At 41.4% G+C, this 17,917-nt stretch overlaps 1 protein-coding gene across 3 annotated transcripts in view; it reads right to left on the reverse strand.

The window, feature by feature from the left end:
• SPTLC2 (serine palmitoyltransferase long chain base subunit 2) overlaps positions 1 to 17,917 on the reverse strand; it is an 84,782-nt gene that overhangs the window by 11,216 nt on the left and 55,649 nt on the right. For all 3 annotated transcript variants that reach the window (XM_064150599.1, XM_064150616.1, XM_064150606.1), the window contains exons 10-11: positions 3,082 to 3,217; positions 289 to 418 (exon numbers count right to left, since the gene is read on the reverse strand). In XM_064150599.1, coding sequence (XP_064006669.1) covers positions 289 to 418; positions 3,082 to 3,217 — 266 coding nt within the window. The remainder of the gene's footprint in view (positions 1 to 288; positions 419 to 3,081; positions 3,218 to 17,917) is intronic.

A 17,917-nucleotide genomic window follows, 5' to 3' on the forward strand; every position in this document is an offset into this window, starting at 1 on the left:
GGTAGAGCCTCTTTAAGAGCAGAGAAAGCATTGTCTTAAAGGAATGAGACTCTCTCACATAATTAAAACAGGAAAAGAAAGTTTCTGAGACTTACTGTAGGCAGACATTCTGCATTGCTGAAGCAAGTAAAGAGAGTAGTCATTGCCAGCTTCACTAAACAAAGCTTTAAACATTAGGTTCAACGAGTTTGTGTACCAAACGTTGAACTAGTCCACCTAAAAACAGACGACTGTTGTATCTATTGACAGAAAGCATAAGCAAGAAGGAAGACAAGATGAAACACTTACTGTATCAAGCATCTCTTTGGTATGAGCTGCAGACAAACAGAACCTGGCCCTGGACTCGATGATAGGGGTGGCAGGGAAGCCCACAACCACAACACCAATGTTCCGCTTCAGCATCTCACGCCCAAATGCACTGCCAGAGAGAACAACGAAGACTGTCAGAATTACATCAGCGGAAGCAAGGCAGCAACAGCACTAAGGTCTCAGTGTGTTCACCCACAGAGGCCTTTTCTGAAGCAAGTCTGTAAGAGCACGATTTGGAGCTTCCAGTGCCATTTTTTTTAGAGGCAGAATGCCTGCTCACAAAAGCATTTCTAAAAATTCATTCCCAAGGTGGTCCTCCTCAAAAGGTTTCACTGAATTAAGCTCTAACAAAGCTGAAAGATTATATGTGGCAGAGGCTAATCTTTTAGCAGGCTGTTTCTAGATGGATTTGTAACCTAAGCTTGGAAGTCTTATTGATAGGAAATGGAGATTTTGGCTCCTAAGTCTGACTACACAAGGAATCCCCCATGCTGCAATACTCCCAAAGCAGATGCTGCTGCTGTTTCAAGATGATTTGTTTTCACCATTTTAATGCAAGCACATTATGGTGTCACAGAATGTGCCACTTTTTAAGTGCCTATCATGGGAACCAGGGAATTGCCAGGGTAAATGATGATCAATTAACCTGATGCAAAATGTTTTTAAGAATGGTGCAAAAACCTCCTAAAACTGTCATACAGTACCTTCAAAACAAATCCTTATGGGGATTAAATGAATTAGTGCCTGTGACATGCCTCAAGAGGTATGAAAATCGACCACCTTTCAACAATGACAGTCTAATTGTGAGTGTTTCTACAGGCCACAGGAAATGGCTAAACTTTTTTGAACTGACTTTGCCTTGAGAAGTAGCAATAAACATAAAGAGACTTACAAGGATGTATAAAAATGTCATCCTTTTACTAAGTTCCTAAATTTTCTGCCTGTTATTTCTGCTGCAACTGTTTTTCTTACAGATAGGTGTATTCTGATACACTTAATTTTGTGTGCATTCAGTAATCCCAAACTAATTTAAAGGCAAGCTACAAGAGAAAGAAAGAATGAACTAGACTCTATGGAATCCTAAGGGCTAAATCTCATCAGAGCTCTGAGTTGTTGCCTTTTTTTCTGTGATTAAGTTACTGGTCCAACTGCTTAGCTATTAAACATTTCCATAAGCACCTCCAGGGAAAAGATTGTACCGACTAGTAGAGCAGCTGGGCAGTGGAAACAGTATGCCTCTGTGTGCTGGATGGTGCAAACTGTACACTCTACAGCACCCATAAAGGTTCCAGGCATTTTAAAATCTGGTTAAACTGAGAAAGGTGGAGAAGACTACACACAGAGTGCCAAGAGATGTTTGTTCCCTCCCAGAGCCACAGTGCTTCACCAGACTGAAGCCTAACTGAGCTAGAAGAGCACCAGAGATGTGTGATAGAACTTTAAATGAAGATATGCTTTCCAAATTTCCAAGTGTTGGTTGAGCAGTGCAATATGCACAGATGCTGAAAAGCAGCTATCAAAGCCTTGAGAGCTGGCATTTGTTTGTGTTGCAAAAAAATTTTATATATACATTATATCCTGCTGGCAGAATTTTAGCCTTAATTATCCACACAGCAGCCCACAAGCATTAATAAAGCCAAGTATTTACAATAACAATATCTCAGCTATTAAATCCAGACCTCTTGAAAAACTGGGGATTCATCCAATAGAGGTTTTTGTGACCCATCATGTCCTGCCCCTTGCTTTTTCTTTGGTTTTAATTTTCAGAGTTCATCTATGGAAATGTTGGCTGCTTTTGATCCAGGAGCTGTTGAAAGAATCCTACAGTGACTTTTGATGTGAATTTCCATTCAATTTCAGCTTTCCTTTTAGCACATACATACAGTCTACATAGAAATAAATTAAAAAGCTTCTACAACTAGATGTGCTCAGGTGGCCAAGAGAGCCAATGGCATCCTGGCCTGCATCAGGAACAGTGTGGCCAGCAGGACAAGGGAGGTTATTCTTCCCCTGTACTCAGCACTGGTCAGGCCACACCTTGAGTACTGTGTCCAGTTCTGGGCCCCTCAATTCAAGACAGATGTTGGGGTGCTGGAATGTGTCCAGAGAAGGGCAACAAAGCTGGTGAGGGGCCTGGAACACAAACCCTATGAGGAGGGGCTGAGGGAGCTGGGGTTGTTTAGCCTGAAGAAGAGGAGGCTCAGGGGTGACCTCATTGCTGTCTACAACTACCTGAAGGGACATTGCAGCCAGGTGGGGGGTGGCCTCTTCTCCCTGGCAACCAGCAATAGAACAAGGGGACACAGTCTCAAGTTGTGCTGGGGTAGGTATAGGCTGGATGTTAGGAAGAAGTTCTTCCCAGAGAGAGTGATTGGCATTGAAATGCGCTGCCCAGGGAGGTGGTGGAGTCACCATCCCTTGAGGTCTTCAAGAAAAGCCTGGATGAGGCACTTAGTGCCATGGTCTAGTTGACTGGATAGGGCTGGGTGCTAGGTTGGACTGGATGATCTTGGAGGTCTCTTCCAACTTGGTTGATTCTATGATTCTATGTTATGTTTTAAACCCACTTCCCTGAGGTGCTTTCTTACCAAAGCTGAAAGCCTTGATTTTCTCAAGATTGCCTATAGGACATTTCCATGTTTTATAAGACACAGGAATGATCATAAATGCAGAAATCAAATCAGTCTTTTCTTATGTTTAGACAAGTCTTAACATTCTCGCTCCATCCCAAGCTTAAAGAAGATGGACAAGAAGTTATCCTGTTAAACCTACCCAATTTTTGCTGGCATGTACAACATCAGAGGCACTACAGGAGAGTCTTCGTTTCCATAGATGATAAATCCCATCTCTTTCAGTCGTCTCCTGAAATACCTTGTGTTCTCTGCTAGCTGCTGCACACGTGCCTTCCCTAGAGAAGAAATAGGTAAGACCATGAACACAGTAAGTCATTAAAGGAGTAACTGCAATACAAGACCTCTAGCTAAAGTACAAGCTAAGGAATGCACTGCTGGTGCTTACGGCAGTGTTAAAATGAAACACAAAATAGAATTCAGAGTCTCTCCTCCCCCATGTAACCAAGATTAATTACTCATCTTCTGACAAGGCTGCAGCTGAACAGGTTAAGGCAGGCACCACCACCAAATCCAAGCATTCCTCTAGTTCCTCCATATGAGTTTTTTATTTAAGAGGTACCTGGCAAAACAAGCTAGTCAGCTGCTTTTAAACAAGATTGAGATTTCCCAAGTCACTGAATCTTACTTAACAGACTGAGCACTATACCACCAACAAGACTATAATAATCAACTTTTATAACTACTTGTCTCTAGTCCACAGAGTATATTTCTGGTTAAACAATTACCCAAATGGTGCCTTCACCAGATACTGCTTCACCAGAGAAGCATTAAATCTGCAGCAGTGCAAGTCTATGCTACATTACTGAAGTAGGATGCTAAGATACTAATCATCTTCCTTTGAATTTGTAGATAGCATAAAGTCATTAGCCAAAAGTAATGCCAGGTCTCAAAGAAACATCCAACACCCACATAGCTCTGCTCCAGGCCACAACAAATGTCATTTTAAGAACCTTATGGTGAGTTTACACCACTTGAAGAGTTTGGGATTTACTCTCAAAGGTAAATTACCACAATACTCAGAATTTGGAAGTAAAATGAAATTATTATTTACAAAAGCAGGCTAAATATAAAAGGTAATAAACCTAAACAAATACATATATATACAGCCAGACAACAGCCCAGCTAATCCACCCTGGACAAGAGTCCAGCAGGCTGCGTACCAGCTAACAAAGTTATCCCTATCCCACTGCTGCTCCTTACCAGAGCCAAAACAATTCCCAACACAGAGAAGCAGGCAAGGCCAGAGGGAGAAAGACAGTGAGAAAAGCAAGCAAGCAAGAGAACACTCTGAACCTCAGATTACACTGGAAAATCATAAACCAATGACATGAGATAAATGTATCTCTTCTGTTCAGCCTCTGTGGAGACGTCCGCTCAAACTCTCTCCAAAACTATACTCACAATTTACAGTTACTGCACTAGTGTTAAACTGCAACACATCCTATATACTTTTTGTAACCGAGAGTATCAGACACTCCACTCCCAACCATGCAATCAAAAGGAAAAATCCCATCAAAGGCAGAGCATGAGACAAATGGATGAAACCTGTTAAGTTTGTGAAACTTGGCCTATCATTAGTGGGAAGCAGCTGGTATTTTTAACAGCAATAACTGCTATTTAAGACATCTTTTCTCCTCCACAAACAGCATTATTTCTTAATCCTTTCTCCCACAGAGCTTCTGCAGAAGCTTAACTCCTCTTCATTCCAAAGCAGTAAGATTTCAGTAAAACACAGAGGCTTATGAAACTTATTTTAAAGTTGTATCCGATTAGGATACCTAATGGAGGCTTAGCTTGCTCTTATCTTTTCACATCAGTTATATGGTTACTTTATATACCCCAGACTGTCAAGTGGAGGTGAAAAAAAAACCTCAACAAAATAAGAAGAAACAGGCCTCCTGCAAGGTACTACAGAAGATGAGTCAAAAACCACTGCTTGCATTTTTAACACTGTGACCATCAATAAACCCACAAGTGTCCAGAGAAACCTACACGCAGACAAGAAAGCTGCCTTGGTGCCTTCTGAAGAACGTGCATCTCTGAGTGTCCTATGGAGAAATACACAACTTCTGACAACGTTTCAAGTCAGTGATATACAAACACATCAAAATACACAAGATTTCACTACTGTGAGAGGAGTAAGATAACATACACAGCTGGATACAACTGCTGCGATCAGCCCCTCTCCCACAACCAGGAATGCAGCTTCTCCCATACATAAATTCTCTCCATGGTCCCATAAAGCTGGGAGTTTACAGTGCTTCAAGAAAGAGGAACTCCAGCACCTTTACAGTTTTTCCCCTCTATACATTCACATCCTTTTTCAAGTTGTTAGGAGCCTTCCAGTCTAAAGATTAAAAAGCAGCCTTAATTTGTATTTGGCAACTACTTCACAGTCTTCTTTAGGCTCTCTCCCATAACAAGAGTTTAGGATTCTAGATTTGTCCTTATAGAGAAGAACATGTTGAGATGTAAACAACTTTGATGTGCAAGTCTTCTAGTTCTCCAGAGACATAATCACCTATACCAGCAACTGACAGACTTGGAAGACACTTACAACCTTTGTTTATGGGTCACAAAGGTCTGTCAGCTTTTACTTCACTCCAGAACCACCAGTCAACGTAATGAAATTATCACCTTTCTAAAAACTTGTTACCACAGCTACAGCACTACCACAAGCTTGAAAACATATACAGTGTCTTCTCACTACCCACCACATGTCATTACTATCCTCTGAAGAGAACTGTAGCAGTGGTGAAGCTAAGCACAGGGAAATGAACAAGAACTGAGTGCAGGTTCCTTATCCTCTGCTTTCCTTTCTCCCTGTATCCTATGCAACTGCCTTCCTCTGCCCTTCAATATATTTAGTCTCCCATTCCACTATGAAATCCTGCACTTAAACAGCCAGATGTTTATTGAGCAGGGTTTGCAATAGTATACAACAAGCATACACACAGTGCTCAGTTGTGTTAAAATGTCCTGGTTCAGCCTCCCTGGTACACACTAGCTGTGTACATGCTTAGTGGCTGTTAACTGCTAACACAGCTTTACTATGTTTTCTGGGACCACAAAGACAAACCAAACAGTGTCTGAACACAGCAGTGACTAGGTAGCCCAGCTAATCCCACTTGTACCCAAACAGTGCTTGAGCATTCAGACAGGACCTCAAAATACCTTCTCAGGCCAAACACATTCTGACCTTCAGAGCTCTGTCCACATCTGCTCAACTCTAAGCCTAGAAAGACTGCTGGGATTGCATCAATCCTCCAGCAGTTGGCCTTCTTGGCAATATGCAGATTCATTTTTAAGACCATTTGAAAAACAGGCTGGCTCAGACACCACCCTACTAATTGTTCTCACATAGAGTTGTGCAATGATTCTGGTAACATCCTTTCATCTAGGAAACTGGAATGTGATGACCTTCAGGCAGGGAATAAAAGGGAGAAGAAAGAGAGAATTACTGGAACTGTGTTCTTCAAAAGGCTAAAAAACTAGAACCCCTTATCAAAGTAATTGATCTGAAGTCCCTTATGAGGCCTGTAAATGACTTAAAACTAACTTCTGACAGAACTACACTGGAATTAGAGGATTAACTAATAACTTAGCCTTTGCTTTTCTACCCTTTTGCAAGTTTGCTGCAGTCATAAGACTGCTCTTGCAATGCAGCAAAACACCAAAACACTTCTTTACTTTAATCAATTTTGGCATAATTTAGTCTAAAACCCACATGTATCCCCTAAGAACTTGCTGTCATTGTATCAGAAGCAAAGGCCACACATCACCTAAAGGGGAGAAACATTTACCACCCTCAACTGAGATCTGTAGCTGTGCAGACTCAGCAGGAAAAGAGAAAAGAAATGCAAAAATTGCCTATAGTTGGATAGCTAAGATGAGCTAGACAGTTACAGCTAACACTTGGAGAAGAGGAACCTGCATTTACTTGACAGAACATTATACTAGTCCAAGGTAATAGGCAGTCACTTTGAATTGGAACTCATCATTTTCATACTGACATTTGGTTTACTGCACAGTTTATATGCAGAACAGATGCTACAGAGCTGCAGCTCTCCTATCCTAGGTGCTAATCGTGTGTGAACTTAGATCAGCAGCAGCTTTGCTGAGAAAGTCACCTGGAGCTCCTCTGAAACGTACTGCACATAACATCATGGTTGTTACCTACTCCACAAGGTCAAGAATGCCAGACATGTACTTTTGCACCTATAAACCTTAAGCAAGTTCACTCTATAGACTTAACAGAGCAGACAAGTCAGGCTTTCTAATCTGCTTTTTCTGCAGCAGAGGAGTTCAGTACCAATGACTGAGTAGTACTTCTACCATTTTCCCCATCCTTAATACGTATCTTCTAAGACAAACAGCAAACTTCTGATCACAAGCTTCACAAGATGGTGTTTCCAGATCTGTGCTGAGGGAGAGTTTATCTTTTCTAACGTTTTACCATATGGCACATCAAATCTTGCAAATATTCTTTACAAAATGCAGTTAGCGTGAAAGAAAATAATAAAGAAGTATCCCAACACCCTAGAGAAAGCACTCCATTATGAATCTAAAGATACAGGAGATGCATATTCCCCACAATCCTAGTGGAAACATAATGAATGCTTCTGCCAGGACACATTGCCACAGGCTAAAATGACACTTTTATCACTTGCAAAGGCCTCTGCTTTAGAGATCATATTGCTCAGAAAGACAGAAGTGAAAACATTATGCAGGAGATATTTAAGCAAACTTTTTCTGAAAGCAGAAATTAAGTTGGTGCTTACCATAGTTATCTGCAAGGTAAAAAGTGGGCTGCATATTGCACCACATCAAGTCTAGACTCTGCCTGCAATGGGTTTATCAGTGAGGCACATAAACAGAAATACTCACCTGTGTTTAGCGTCACTGCTCTACCATTGTGATCATCATAGAAATTAATGCTTAAACTTACAGACCAAATACTGCAAGGGTTCTCAGACAACCCTTATGTGCAAAAGGCAGTTTAATAAATGCCCAGGAATTGCTCAGCAACTAGAAATTTTTACAAGGCTAGGAGAGACTTCGTTTTTGAGGGGGGAGGAAATTAACCCAGCCAACGAAAAAACCCAGAGCTGAGGTTTGCTTATCTTCTCTGCTTAACCCAAAAATAATCTCTACAAAAAATGAAGAAGCCCTAGATTTTTGTGGAAGTTACTTTGCCACAAAGATCTAATATTTTTAACATTCCTGTCATCTATTAAGGCTGATGAATAAACTATCATGGATAGCACTGGACTCAAAAGAAAATTTACTTCGACCAGCGTGTATTTGGTTTTCTCCCCTCTTGTGATGTCGAGGCAGTAATTGGAGAGCAATCACAAATCTGTCCTCCCAAACAAAGCAACACTTCATCAGCAAGGCTTCTTGAGAAATAAAAGGCATGTTGCATCGTATACAGACTACTGCCTGACATTGAACTCCAGAGGGGCAAACCAACTTCAGACAGGCAAAAAAACACAAGCAGGATTTTATCTGCTTGTCACACTAGGGATCACCGTCACTTGGATCTACAACAGATACTTGATGCAACGCAAAGGAAGCTGTATGTTTACATTTTTAATTCATTCTCATAAAGACTTCAAAGCAACATATGAGAAGACATCTTTACGAGCAGCTCCTGAGCAGCAAAACTCTTAATGGTATGCACCAACTGCAATACAGTTCTTGTTGGGCAGCAAATACTAGTTCACATTAGATAGCTATGCTGAATCAATAGAATCAATCAATCATAGAATCAACCAGGTTGGAAGAGACCTCCAAGATCATCCAGTCCAACCTAGCACCCAGCCCTATCCAGTCAACTACACCATGGCACTAAGTGCCTCATCCAGGCTTTTCTTGAAGACCCCCAGGGACGGTGCCTCCACCACCTCCCTGGGCAGCCCATTCCAATGCCAATCACTCTCTCTGGGAAGAACTTCCTCCTAATATCCAGCCTACACCTACCCCGGCACAACTTGAGACTGTGTCCCCTTGTTCTATTGCTGGTTGCCTGGGAGAAGAGGCCACCCCCCACCTGGCTACAATGCCCCTTCAGGTAGTTGTAGACAGTAATAAGATCACCCCTGAGCCTCCTCTTCTCCAGGCTAAACAGGCCCAGCTCTCTCAACCTCTCCTCATAGGATTTGTGCTCCAGGCCCCTCACCAGCTTTGTTGCCCTTCTGAAGTTGTGATATATCCTTTCATTAACTAATCTTGTAGCTATTTGACACAGTTTTAACCTTGCAGTCTTTAATTTTATTTTTGTTGTTGCCAACATAGACAATCATAGAATCATAGAATCAACCAGGTTGGAAGAGACCTCCAAGATCATCGAGTCCAACCTATCACCCAGCCCTAGCCAGTCAACTAGACCATGGCACTGAGTGCCTCATGAGGCTAAACAGCAGTTTCTTGCCTTTTTCTTACACAGCTGAAGACTGACATCTTTGGTTTCAATGATTAAATGAAAACCTGAGAATAACTGAAAACTCTTAATATTACTAGATCGCTATTTAGTACACGCAGAATCATTCCACTTGTGATGCGTATTTTTTACCTCAATTACTCAGTTTCTCAACAACAGTTTATGCTGTAACATAACAGAATGCTCTTAGTTCCAGTTTTCATTATGTGGTCAACTAAATTAAAACTACCAGCAGAGATTTTGAAGAACTCTGTGAGACCTTGTGAAGATGTGCTCTGACATCAGCACACTGCCTCTGACAAGACTCAGTATGCATCTAACAAGAAGTAGGTTTTGTTAAGAAGATTGGCTGGAGCATATTAAAGACATCTTTTAAATCACTGCAAAAAATTAAAGAGGATTAGGGCAGGTTAATACCAGATCCATAAGGCATCTTTGATCAATTCTTTGTACAAGAGTTACTTTCAGTCTTCAATGTCATTTGTTTCGCACTGTTTTTCAAGCTTGTCCCATCTTACAAACCGTTGCCAGTGCAGAGGTGTTGCAGGTGAGAAGCACATGTAACATCTTTAATTTGTGGCAGAATCATTTATCTTCCTATAGCTTGAGTCAACAAAGGGTTTATCTGGCAGCAAGCTTACAGCTTTATTGATGTTGGCATGACCTCAGCACAAATACGTTGCTAGAAGGGCTATCAGTTTCACAGCACTGCTTACCTAGGCAGGTTTCTTGTCCTCTTCTCTCCTGACAGTCACAACCTAGGGAACCTAACAAACCTTTTCCCTCTCTTATACAAATGCTTTCCCAAGACTAAACAAGTGGAGGTGGTAGAGTTGCTGTCCCTGGAGGTGTTCAAGAAATGCCTGGATGAGGCACTTAGTGCCATGGTCTAGTTGGCTGAATAGAGCTGGGTGATAGGTTGGACTGGATGATCTCTTCCAATCTGGTTGATTCTATGATTCTATGACATCAAAGAGGCACAACTCAAACTGCTATTTCAGAATACAGTGCTGAAAGGCATTTTACAGCTAAGCAGTAATTTTTACTGATTTTTGCTAGCTGCTTTTGTTAAAACTGAGCCTCCATAGTCTTGTGTGGAACAAAAAAGAGTCCGTGGAAAGGGTACATTCTGTAGCATCTGCCATGGTGCCTGAATGACACAACCAATCTACAACCCAGTTTAATGGCAAACCTCAATCACATAGACTTACTAAGATTTTTAACAGACTTGTATGTAAATCAAAGGGCAATCATCACTAAAAACAGAAAATAAGAGTCACAGAAGGGCAGGGGCTGAAAGGGACCTGGAAAGATCATCCAGTCTAACCACCCTGCCAGAGCAGGATTGCCTACACCAGGCCACACAGGAACACATCCAGGCAGGTCTTGAACATCTCCAGAGAGGGAGACTACACAATCTCCCGAGGCAGCCAGTTCCTGTGTTCTGTCACCCTCACAGTGAAAAAAAGTATTTCTCATGTTTACATTGAATTTCCTATGCCTCAACTTCCACCCATCGTCCCTTGTGCTGTTGTAATGGAGGGGTAATTAAGTAATTATGAGATGGCATTTTCAAAATTAATACTGTTTATTAATTTTGATATTCAGGAGTCTCATACTTCCAACCACTAATTTTAGTAATAATTGATTCTTCTGCAGTGGTCATGGAAACATTATACAAAGGATTAACTAGCTCCAGAAATAACTTGCAAAAATATATAAGCACTAACTGAATTGGAAGAGAAAGTTCTTGTGGTCAGTATACCACTTGCAGTTAACTATACTGCAAGATGGAGTATACCACTAGATGGACTCCAGGAGCTCCTTTCTGCTTATGGCAGAAAACAACTGGTGAATTACAAGTGGCTTTAAGGATATGCTCACAAAATATTAGTCTCTTGATGCCCCAGGACTAACTACAGCTTCGGACAGTACCCAAATGCTTTCAAGGAATTCTGTTGATGTCTTGTCAGCTGCTGAGGCTTCTGATTCTTCCCAGGCTTCACAGGGTGCTGGGGAAAGGAGGCAGACTATTTCTGACCTGTCCTGGCTTCTCTGGATGATCTGTGTATCTCCAGGACTTCCCGTCTTGGCAGGAGACTTTCAGGTGTAGGCAGGATGCCTTGTGATGGGCAGTCTCAGCACAATGTCATGCTGGCTATGCAGGCCGATTGCGTGAAGGCTTTTAGAGCCTGTTCCCAGTAAACTTGGGGCAGTGGAGTTTCCAGTCAGTTCCAGATGCACTGAAGCACTGAGCAATGGCAGCAGGCAGCAGCAAGCAGAAAGCAAGAATACTACGGCAGAGCGCGTTGTGTTACCTTTTTATCAATACAGCCCGAGACTAATGGGCCTTTGGACACAAAATAGCCAATCAGAATGGCAGTTAGCCAAGCTTGACCATAGTAGGTGAAGCCATAGGCTTGCTTTACCCAATTTTGGGAAAACCATAGGCCTTGCACAAGACAGACATAAGCTAAGCTGTGTACCTTCTTTACCACAGGACGTAAACAAGTCTGGGCAGGTCAGTCCTTAGACTCAATGACTCCAGGTTCCTTTTCCTCTTTCCTGCAGTTGCTTCTCCCCATGACAGAAGAAGAGAGAGCAGGAAAAACATGTCTGGGCAAGCCAGGACATGTATAAACCTATTTTGGCCTATTCAGGCCTACCATGACAGATGTTGTTGGGCATCACCAAGAAGAAAGAAAGAAATCACAATGAAGGTACAGAGAATAAAGCAATGCCATCATGTCCTGCTCCCCAATCAGAAGACGTCTGAATATATCCCACATGGAAATAACATGGACCAGGCTGCAACATGTTTGCTTTTCTGAGAGCACCAGCATCAATGACTGGGGAGATAAGGCACTATTTCATTAACATGGATACATTTTTTTTTCTCCACATATCCTGCTTTCAATGGGTCAAACAACAAAAAAAGAAAGTGATAATTTCTACTTCAGAGAGAGAGAAGAGAGAGAGTTTAAACAGAAGTAAATGGGTGATGAAAACTTGGTTACATATGTAATTTTCTAGAATTTTGTTTCTTCAAATCAGAGCTTGTAATTTTTTCTGCATTACAATGCTCTTGTTTTTGCAAAGGCTTATACTTTCATTCTGTTTATTATTCCTACATTCCTGTCTTTTGGTTGGCTGTTTCAGTGGAAGACATAATTCAACATACTCTGTTTTGGAAATAAGCATTTTTTAAGTCAACCAGGAATTCAATATTCTTCTGCTGATTTAACAGATTCTCCACTAAGCTTTCAGGAGCTAAGTAGCCTCCTGAGGGCTTATGAAGATCTTTTGCAATGTTAGCATAACAAGCCATGTTGTTTTCTGGACACTACACTTGTAAATAGCTCATCATTAAAAACAACACAACAGCCAATTCCTGTTTTGAGAAGGCATAAAAGCACTACCACTCTTTTACTGTTGTGAACATGTTTTTCATTTAAGATACAGAAATTTCCCTCTTTATGGCTTCACCTGCAAAGCACAATTCAATAGGACATCTAACAACATTGGCACAATGGAAAAAATAAAGTAAAATGGTTATAGGTTGGTCAAGTAGCAGAAAGAACAAGCAGGAGTAAAGAGTATCCTCTTACTGGAAATAAGGGTCAGCTTTGAAATAAAGTAGTACCCGTTTAAGAGCTATAGTAATTAAATGGAAAACTGAAGTAGAATGATATTTTTAAACTAAACCCATTATAACACTAGACAAAATTCCAGTTCAACACTGACTAAATACCAACACTTTCACCTTTTAAGGAAAAGTTGCACTTTGGAAGAGCACAATATCGTTAAAAAGACTATAACAGATGTTCAAGGACCTGGAATGTTACTATCTGCTAGAGCTGATTTTAAGAGGCTTGCAACATCATCTGTAAAAAACAAGACTCTGAATCATAGAATCAACCAGGTTGGAAGAGACCTCCAAGATCATCCAGTCCAACCTAGCACCCAGCCCTATCCAGTCAACTAGACCATGGCACTAAATGCCTCATCCAGTCTTTTCTTGAAGACCTCCAGGGACGGTGCCTCCACCACCTCCCTGGGCAGCCCATTCCAATGCCAATCACTCTCTCTGCCAACAACTTCCTCCTAACATCCAGCCTATACCTACCCCAGCACAACTTGAGACTGTGTCCCCTTGTTCTGTTGCTGGTTGCCAGGGAGAAGAGGCCAACCCCCACCTGGCTACAATGTCCCTTCAGGTAGTTGTAGACAGCAATGAGGTCACCCCTGAGCCTCCTCTTCTGCAGGCTAAACAACCCCAGCTCCCTCAGCCTCTCCTCATAGGGTTTGTGTTCCAGACCGAACATGAACTCTTATCTGAAAGCAGAAACTGGGATTGAGACCAATTCATGTGGACAGTCCTCCCAAAAGCAGCATTCACCTAACCTAGCAATGGAAAAGTTGCTACCTACAGCAACCTATCTGATCAGCCCCAGAAAAATAAAGTGATTTACAAAAGCTCAAATTTGAAAGGAAGGGTTAAAGCAAAGTTTGCATTGGTTTCTTTTGAGAGACCACACTATAAAAGCCAATAAGGAAAATATTACTATACATTACAGATGGATTTCTTATCTTCCAAAATACTTTTCCTATCTCACTGGTTGAGTTCCAGGGACAAGGTGACTCCGCCTGTACCAAACTGTTTCTTCTGTTTGCATGTGTGAGCACTGCACCACTGCCAACATGTCCTTCAGAGGCAGAAGACATAGAATTTCATTACAGGTCTTCTGAAAAGCCTTACATCCAATATAGTCTGTGATTGCACTGAGATAAATTAAAATGTATGGGTTGGAATACTATATTCCCCCAGCTTTATATTAGAAAGCACTGGCTCACACTGGCAAATGCTGAGAGAACCTGCCAAAGCAATGAGAAGCTTAAAAAAGCACTTAGAGGCTCTAATTCCTAATTCCTTAACTCAGTGTTATCATATTACTGCTTAATAGCTCAAACTGTAGTATTCAGCAAACCACTCAGGAGAGAGAAGCAACTCATTGGTTTCTTTCCTTTCCACAGCGCTGCTTGGGGTGATCCAGCTTTGAAACAATCTTGAAAATGGCAAAAGTGATTATGGGAGCTCTTCAGGCCTTATGTCTAGTCTGAGGACACCAGAAGGACTGAGTATCTTCCACTAGGGGCCACTGCTGCACAGAGGGAGTACCTCTGCGGTACCCGAGGGCAGCTGTGGACTCCTCTGTGCAGCAGCGACCCACTGTCAGGATGCACTTAATTCAGGATGCCATGCTTAATTCATCCAGAAGACACTAAGGAACGACTAAATGGACATCTGAATCAAGTTATTTATTATTCTTCTGACACACCTGCACACTTCCCAAGTTCACTACTTGGGAGCAGCTCAGTTTAAGAGCCACAGCACGTGAAAGTATGAGCAAAGAAATAAAAGGTTTAAAAAGTCACGGAGCCCTTATGTTCATTTGCCATATGGCAGCAGCATTAGCAGTGATTTACTTTAACAGAAACAGTGAATAGCTTGGCTCATGACCACTCTGATTTAACTCTGTGCCCATGGCTTTTTAACAGGACCCTCTGTAGAGGATTTGCCTGGATTACATGGGCACCGAGTATGGAGCCATTGCAGGGGTGATGGTGAAAAAGTTCAGTGCTTTAAAGGGCAGAGGAAAACAGTTAAACTTGAATTTTAAAACTGGCAATGGCAAAGCCAAGGAGATTCAGAAATGGAAAATGGAGAAAAGAAAAACTACTGCTGAGGTTCTTGGCACTGAAAAGTCTCCAAGAAACAAAATTTATGCTAATACTAAGTACAGTACTTGTCATTACATTTGCTATCAAGCCAAACAGTTCATGTGGAGTCTAAAACCCAGCTGGTTGCATGCATTATGTACTCATTGAGTTTGTATATACTGGTGAGATTGAAGCCTTTGGCATATTCCAAAGCCCAGAGGAGTATTTTTGTATTTTCATTTTCTCATTTTGTTTGCAACTACCAGCTGCATACAGAGAACTCAGAGGTAGCCTGCCCATACTGTGAACTTCATAAAAAGATGCAGCTCTTACTATGAAGAGCTCATATGGCTGGAAAGATACAATCTGTTAAAGAACTGACATTTAAAACATATTGACTTTGAAAGAACTTTGGTTGAGTATGCAACCACAGAATAGTTTGGGTTGGAAGGAATTTTTAAAGGTCATCTAGTCCAATCCTGCTGCACTAAGCAGGGACATTTTCAACTGGATCAAGCTGCTCAGAGATCTGTGCAACCTGGCCTTGAATGTTCCAGGGATGGAGCACCTACCACCTGTCTGGGCAATCTGCTCCAGCACTTCACTAGCATCACCATAAACAAATTCTTTCTTACATCCAGTTTGAATCTACTCTCTTTTAATTTAAAACCAGTACCCCAGGTCCTGTCTCAACAGGCCTTTAAGAGTTAAGGGTGGGCCAGGCACCAGACACGTGACAAATACTCTCCATTGACCCCCCTTCTCAGAAGGGCAGGAGAAAAGGAATGAGACTTAGGGATTGAAAAAGAAAATGAAAACAGGTTTAATGAAAATAATAACATGAGATACACACAAAATCAGTATCAAACCTGACCCCCTGAAGGCAATTGCTATCACCATGCCGTGGACAGGCACTGGGCAAGAACCAGACTGCATTCAGCAGCAGTAGAAAGGAATCAGATTCAGGAGATGGACTCTGGAGCTGGATTTAGGAATGCAGGGATTGACATCAAAGGTGGAATGGACCCAATCACTGAAGAAAATAGCTTAACCCTTGTGATCCCTCAAGCTGTGTATGGAATATGACACATATGGGATGGAATACCTTGTTGGTTAGTTTTGGGCAACTTGTCCTGTCTGCTCCTCCTCACAGGTGTGACCTCTTGCTTTGCAGCACGCCAACACGGAACACAACATTTAGCAGCGAACTTGGTGTCTCTAAGAGCAGATATAAGCAAAAGCTTTCTAAATACTGATCCTTAGTATTAAACACCAAATGTTACCACTCCTAGAAGTGGACGCTGCTTGCAAAAATATGCTGTTAATTGCAGAAAGTGCAGTCACTTAGACCACACTGAGCTGAAAAGCTGAATCACCAAACAGAGTAAGTTTGTTCTAGCTCAAACCAGGATCTGGCCCTACCAAAATGTTTTCCCCCATCTTTCTTATAAGCCTTTTAAGTATTGAAAGGCTGAAATGGAGGCAGTTTCCCAGAAGATCTTACTAATTGTTCAAACCAAGCCACAGTTTATTATTCTATTAATAGAAACTCCATGTTGGTGACTACAGAAGGAACAGACTGATCAGTCTACACATGCACTCCAAGCATGTTAGTATTGCCCAACCTCGCTGAAGCCAATGAAATAGTATTTGTATCAACAGTCTAAGTCTGTTTTCTTCATATGCCCTGACCAGTGTATGATTTAAACTGCAAATTCTCTGGAGCAGTCACAATCTCTGTACGGCACTGAACATAATCATCCTTAACACATGTAGTTGTTTTTCTGCAATATGGTGACACAAAGATGTTACAAAATCACATGGTACTAAAAATTAGCTAAAATGACCTATCACCCCTACACAGTCATGACAGAATTACAATTAAGGCATCTTTTGCCTCAAACAGCAGGCTTCATTATGTGAGCAGAGAGGCTTTGAAATAAGATACATGCGTAAAGGAGATCACTGTGAATAAACATTTTAAGGAGTTAGTAAAAGCACTATTAAAACCAACTGATTTAAACTAAGCTAATGTTTATCAAACTACAGGAGGCTGTGTTTCTACAGCCAAATCCCTTTATGAAATCCTAAAAACTCATGAATTAAAGAGACAGAGACAATGCCACTGATGCCACAGGAAAAAAGAGATGGGTTAACAGACCATCCTGCCTCAAATCTGGCCAATGCCAGCTCCTAAAACCAGCACAGACCAAGCATTCAGCAATAGCTGAACACACATAAAATGAGTAAATTCCATTTGACATGTTTATAACTGTTGAAACTTAGAAATTATTAATCTTTAGTCATTAAAGTGAGATTCCAAATGTTAATCATTTTGCCTGCACTCAGTGACATTTTTGTACAAACAGCCAGAACAAAGCAGCAACAGCTAGCAGCAGAGTTCTGGAAGTAGAAAGGTTACATGCTGGCATACCTCCAACTACAAAGTTTTACTGAGCTACCACATGGCAAGCCAGGATTCACATACATACCAGCCAGGAAGTTCAAAACTTAAGGACTGTACCATCCACACATACACATTTTTGCCCAATTGAAGCATATCTCAGTGGTTAAAAGCGTATCCAAACTACCCTACAGGTTCTATCCATGGAGGCAGCATGGATACAGACACTAATGTACCTAATATGCACTAATATGGTTAAAAAGGTTATGCATGGTGAAACTTGTTAAGATTACAAGAAAGAAAATGACTTATAACAATTCCTTCTTTTGACTGCATTCTTCTGAGTGCACATATATCATCAGTAGTCAATTTTTACACTTTGTCTTCACAGCTGGCATAACTGCACCT

The sequence above is a fragment of the Pogoniulus pusillus genome, chromosome 1, assembly GCF_015220805.1.
Source record: "Pogoniulus pusillus isolate bPogPus1 chromosome 1, bPogPus1.pri, whole genome shotgun sequence".
Classification (NCBI taxonomy): domain Eukaryota; kingdom Metazoa; phylum Chordata; class Aves; order Piciformes; family Lybiidae; genus Pogoniulus; species Pogoniulus pusillus.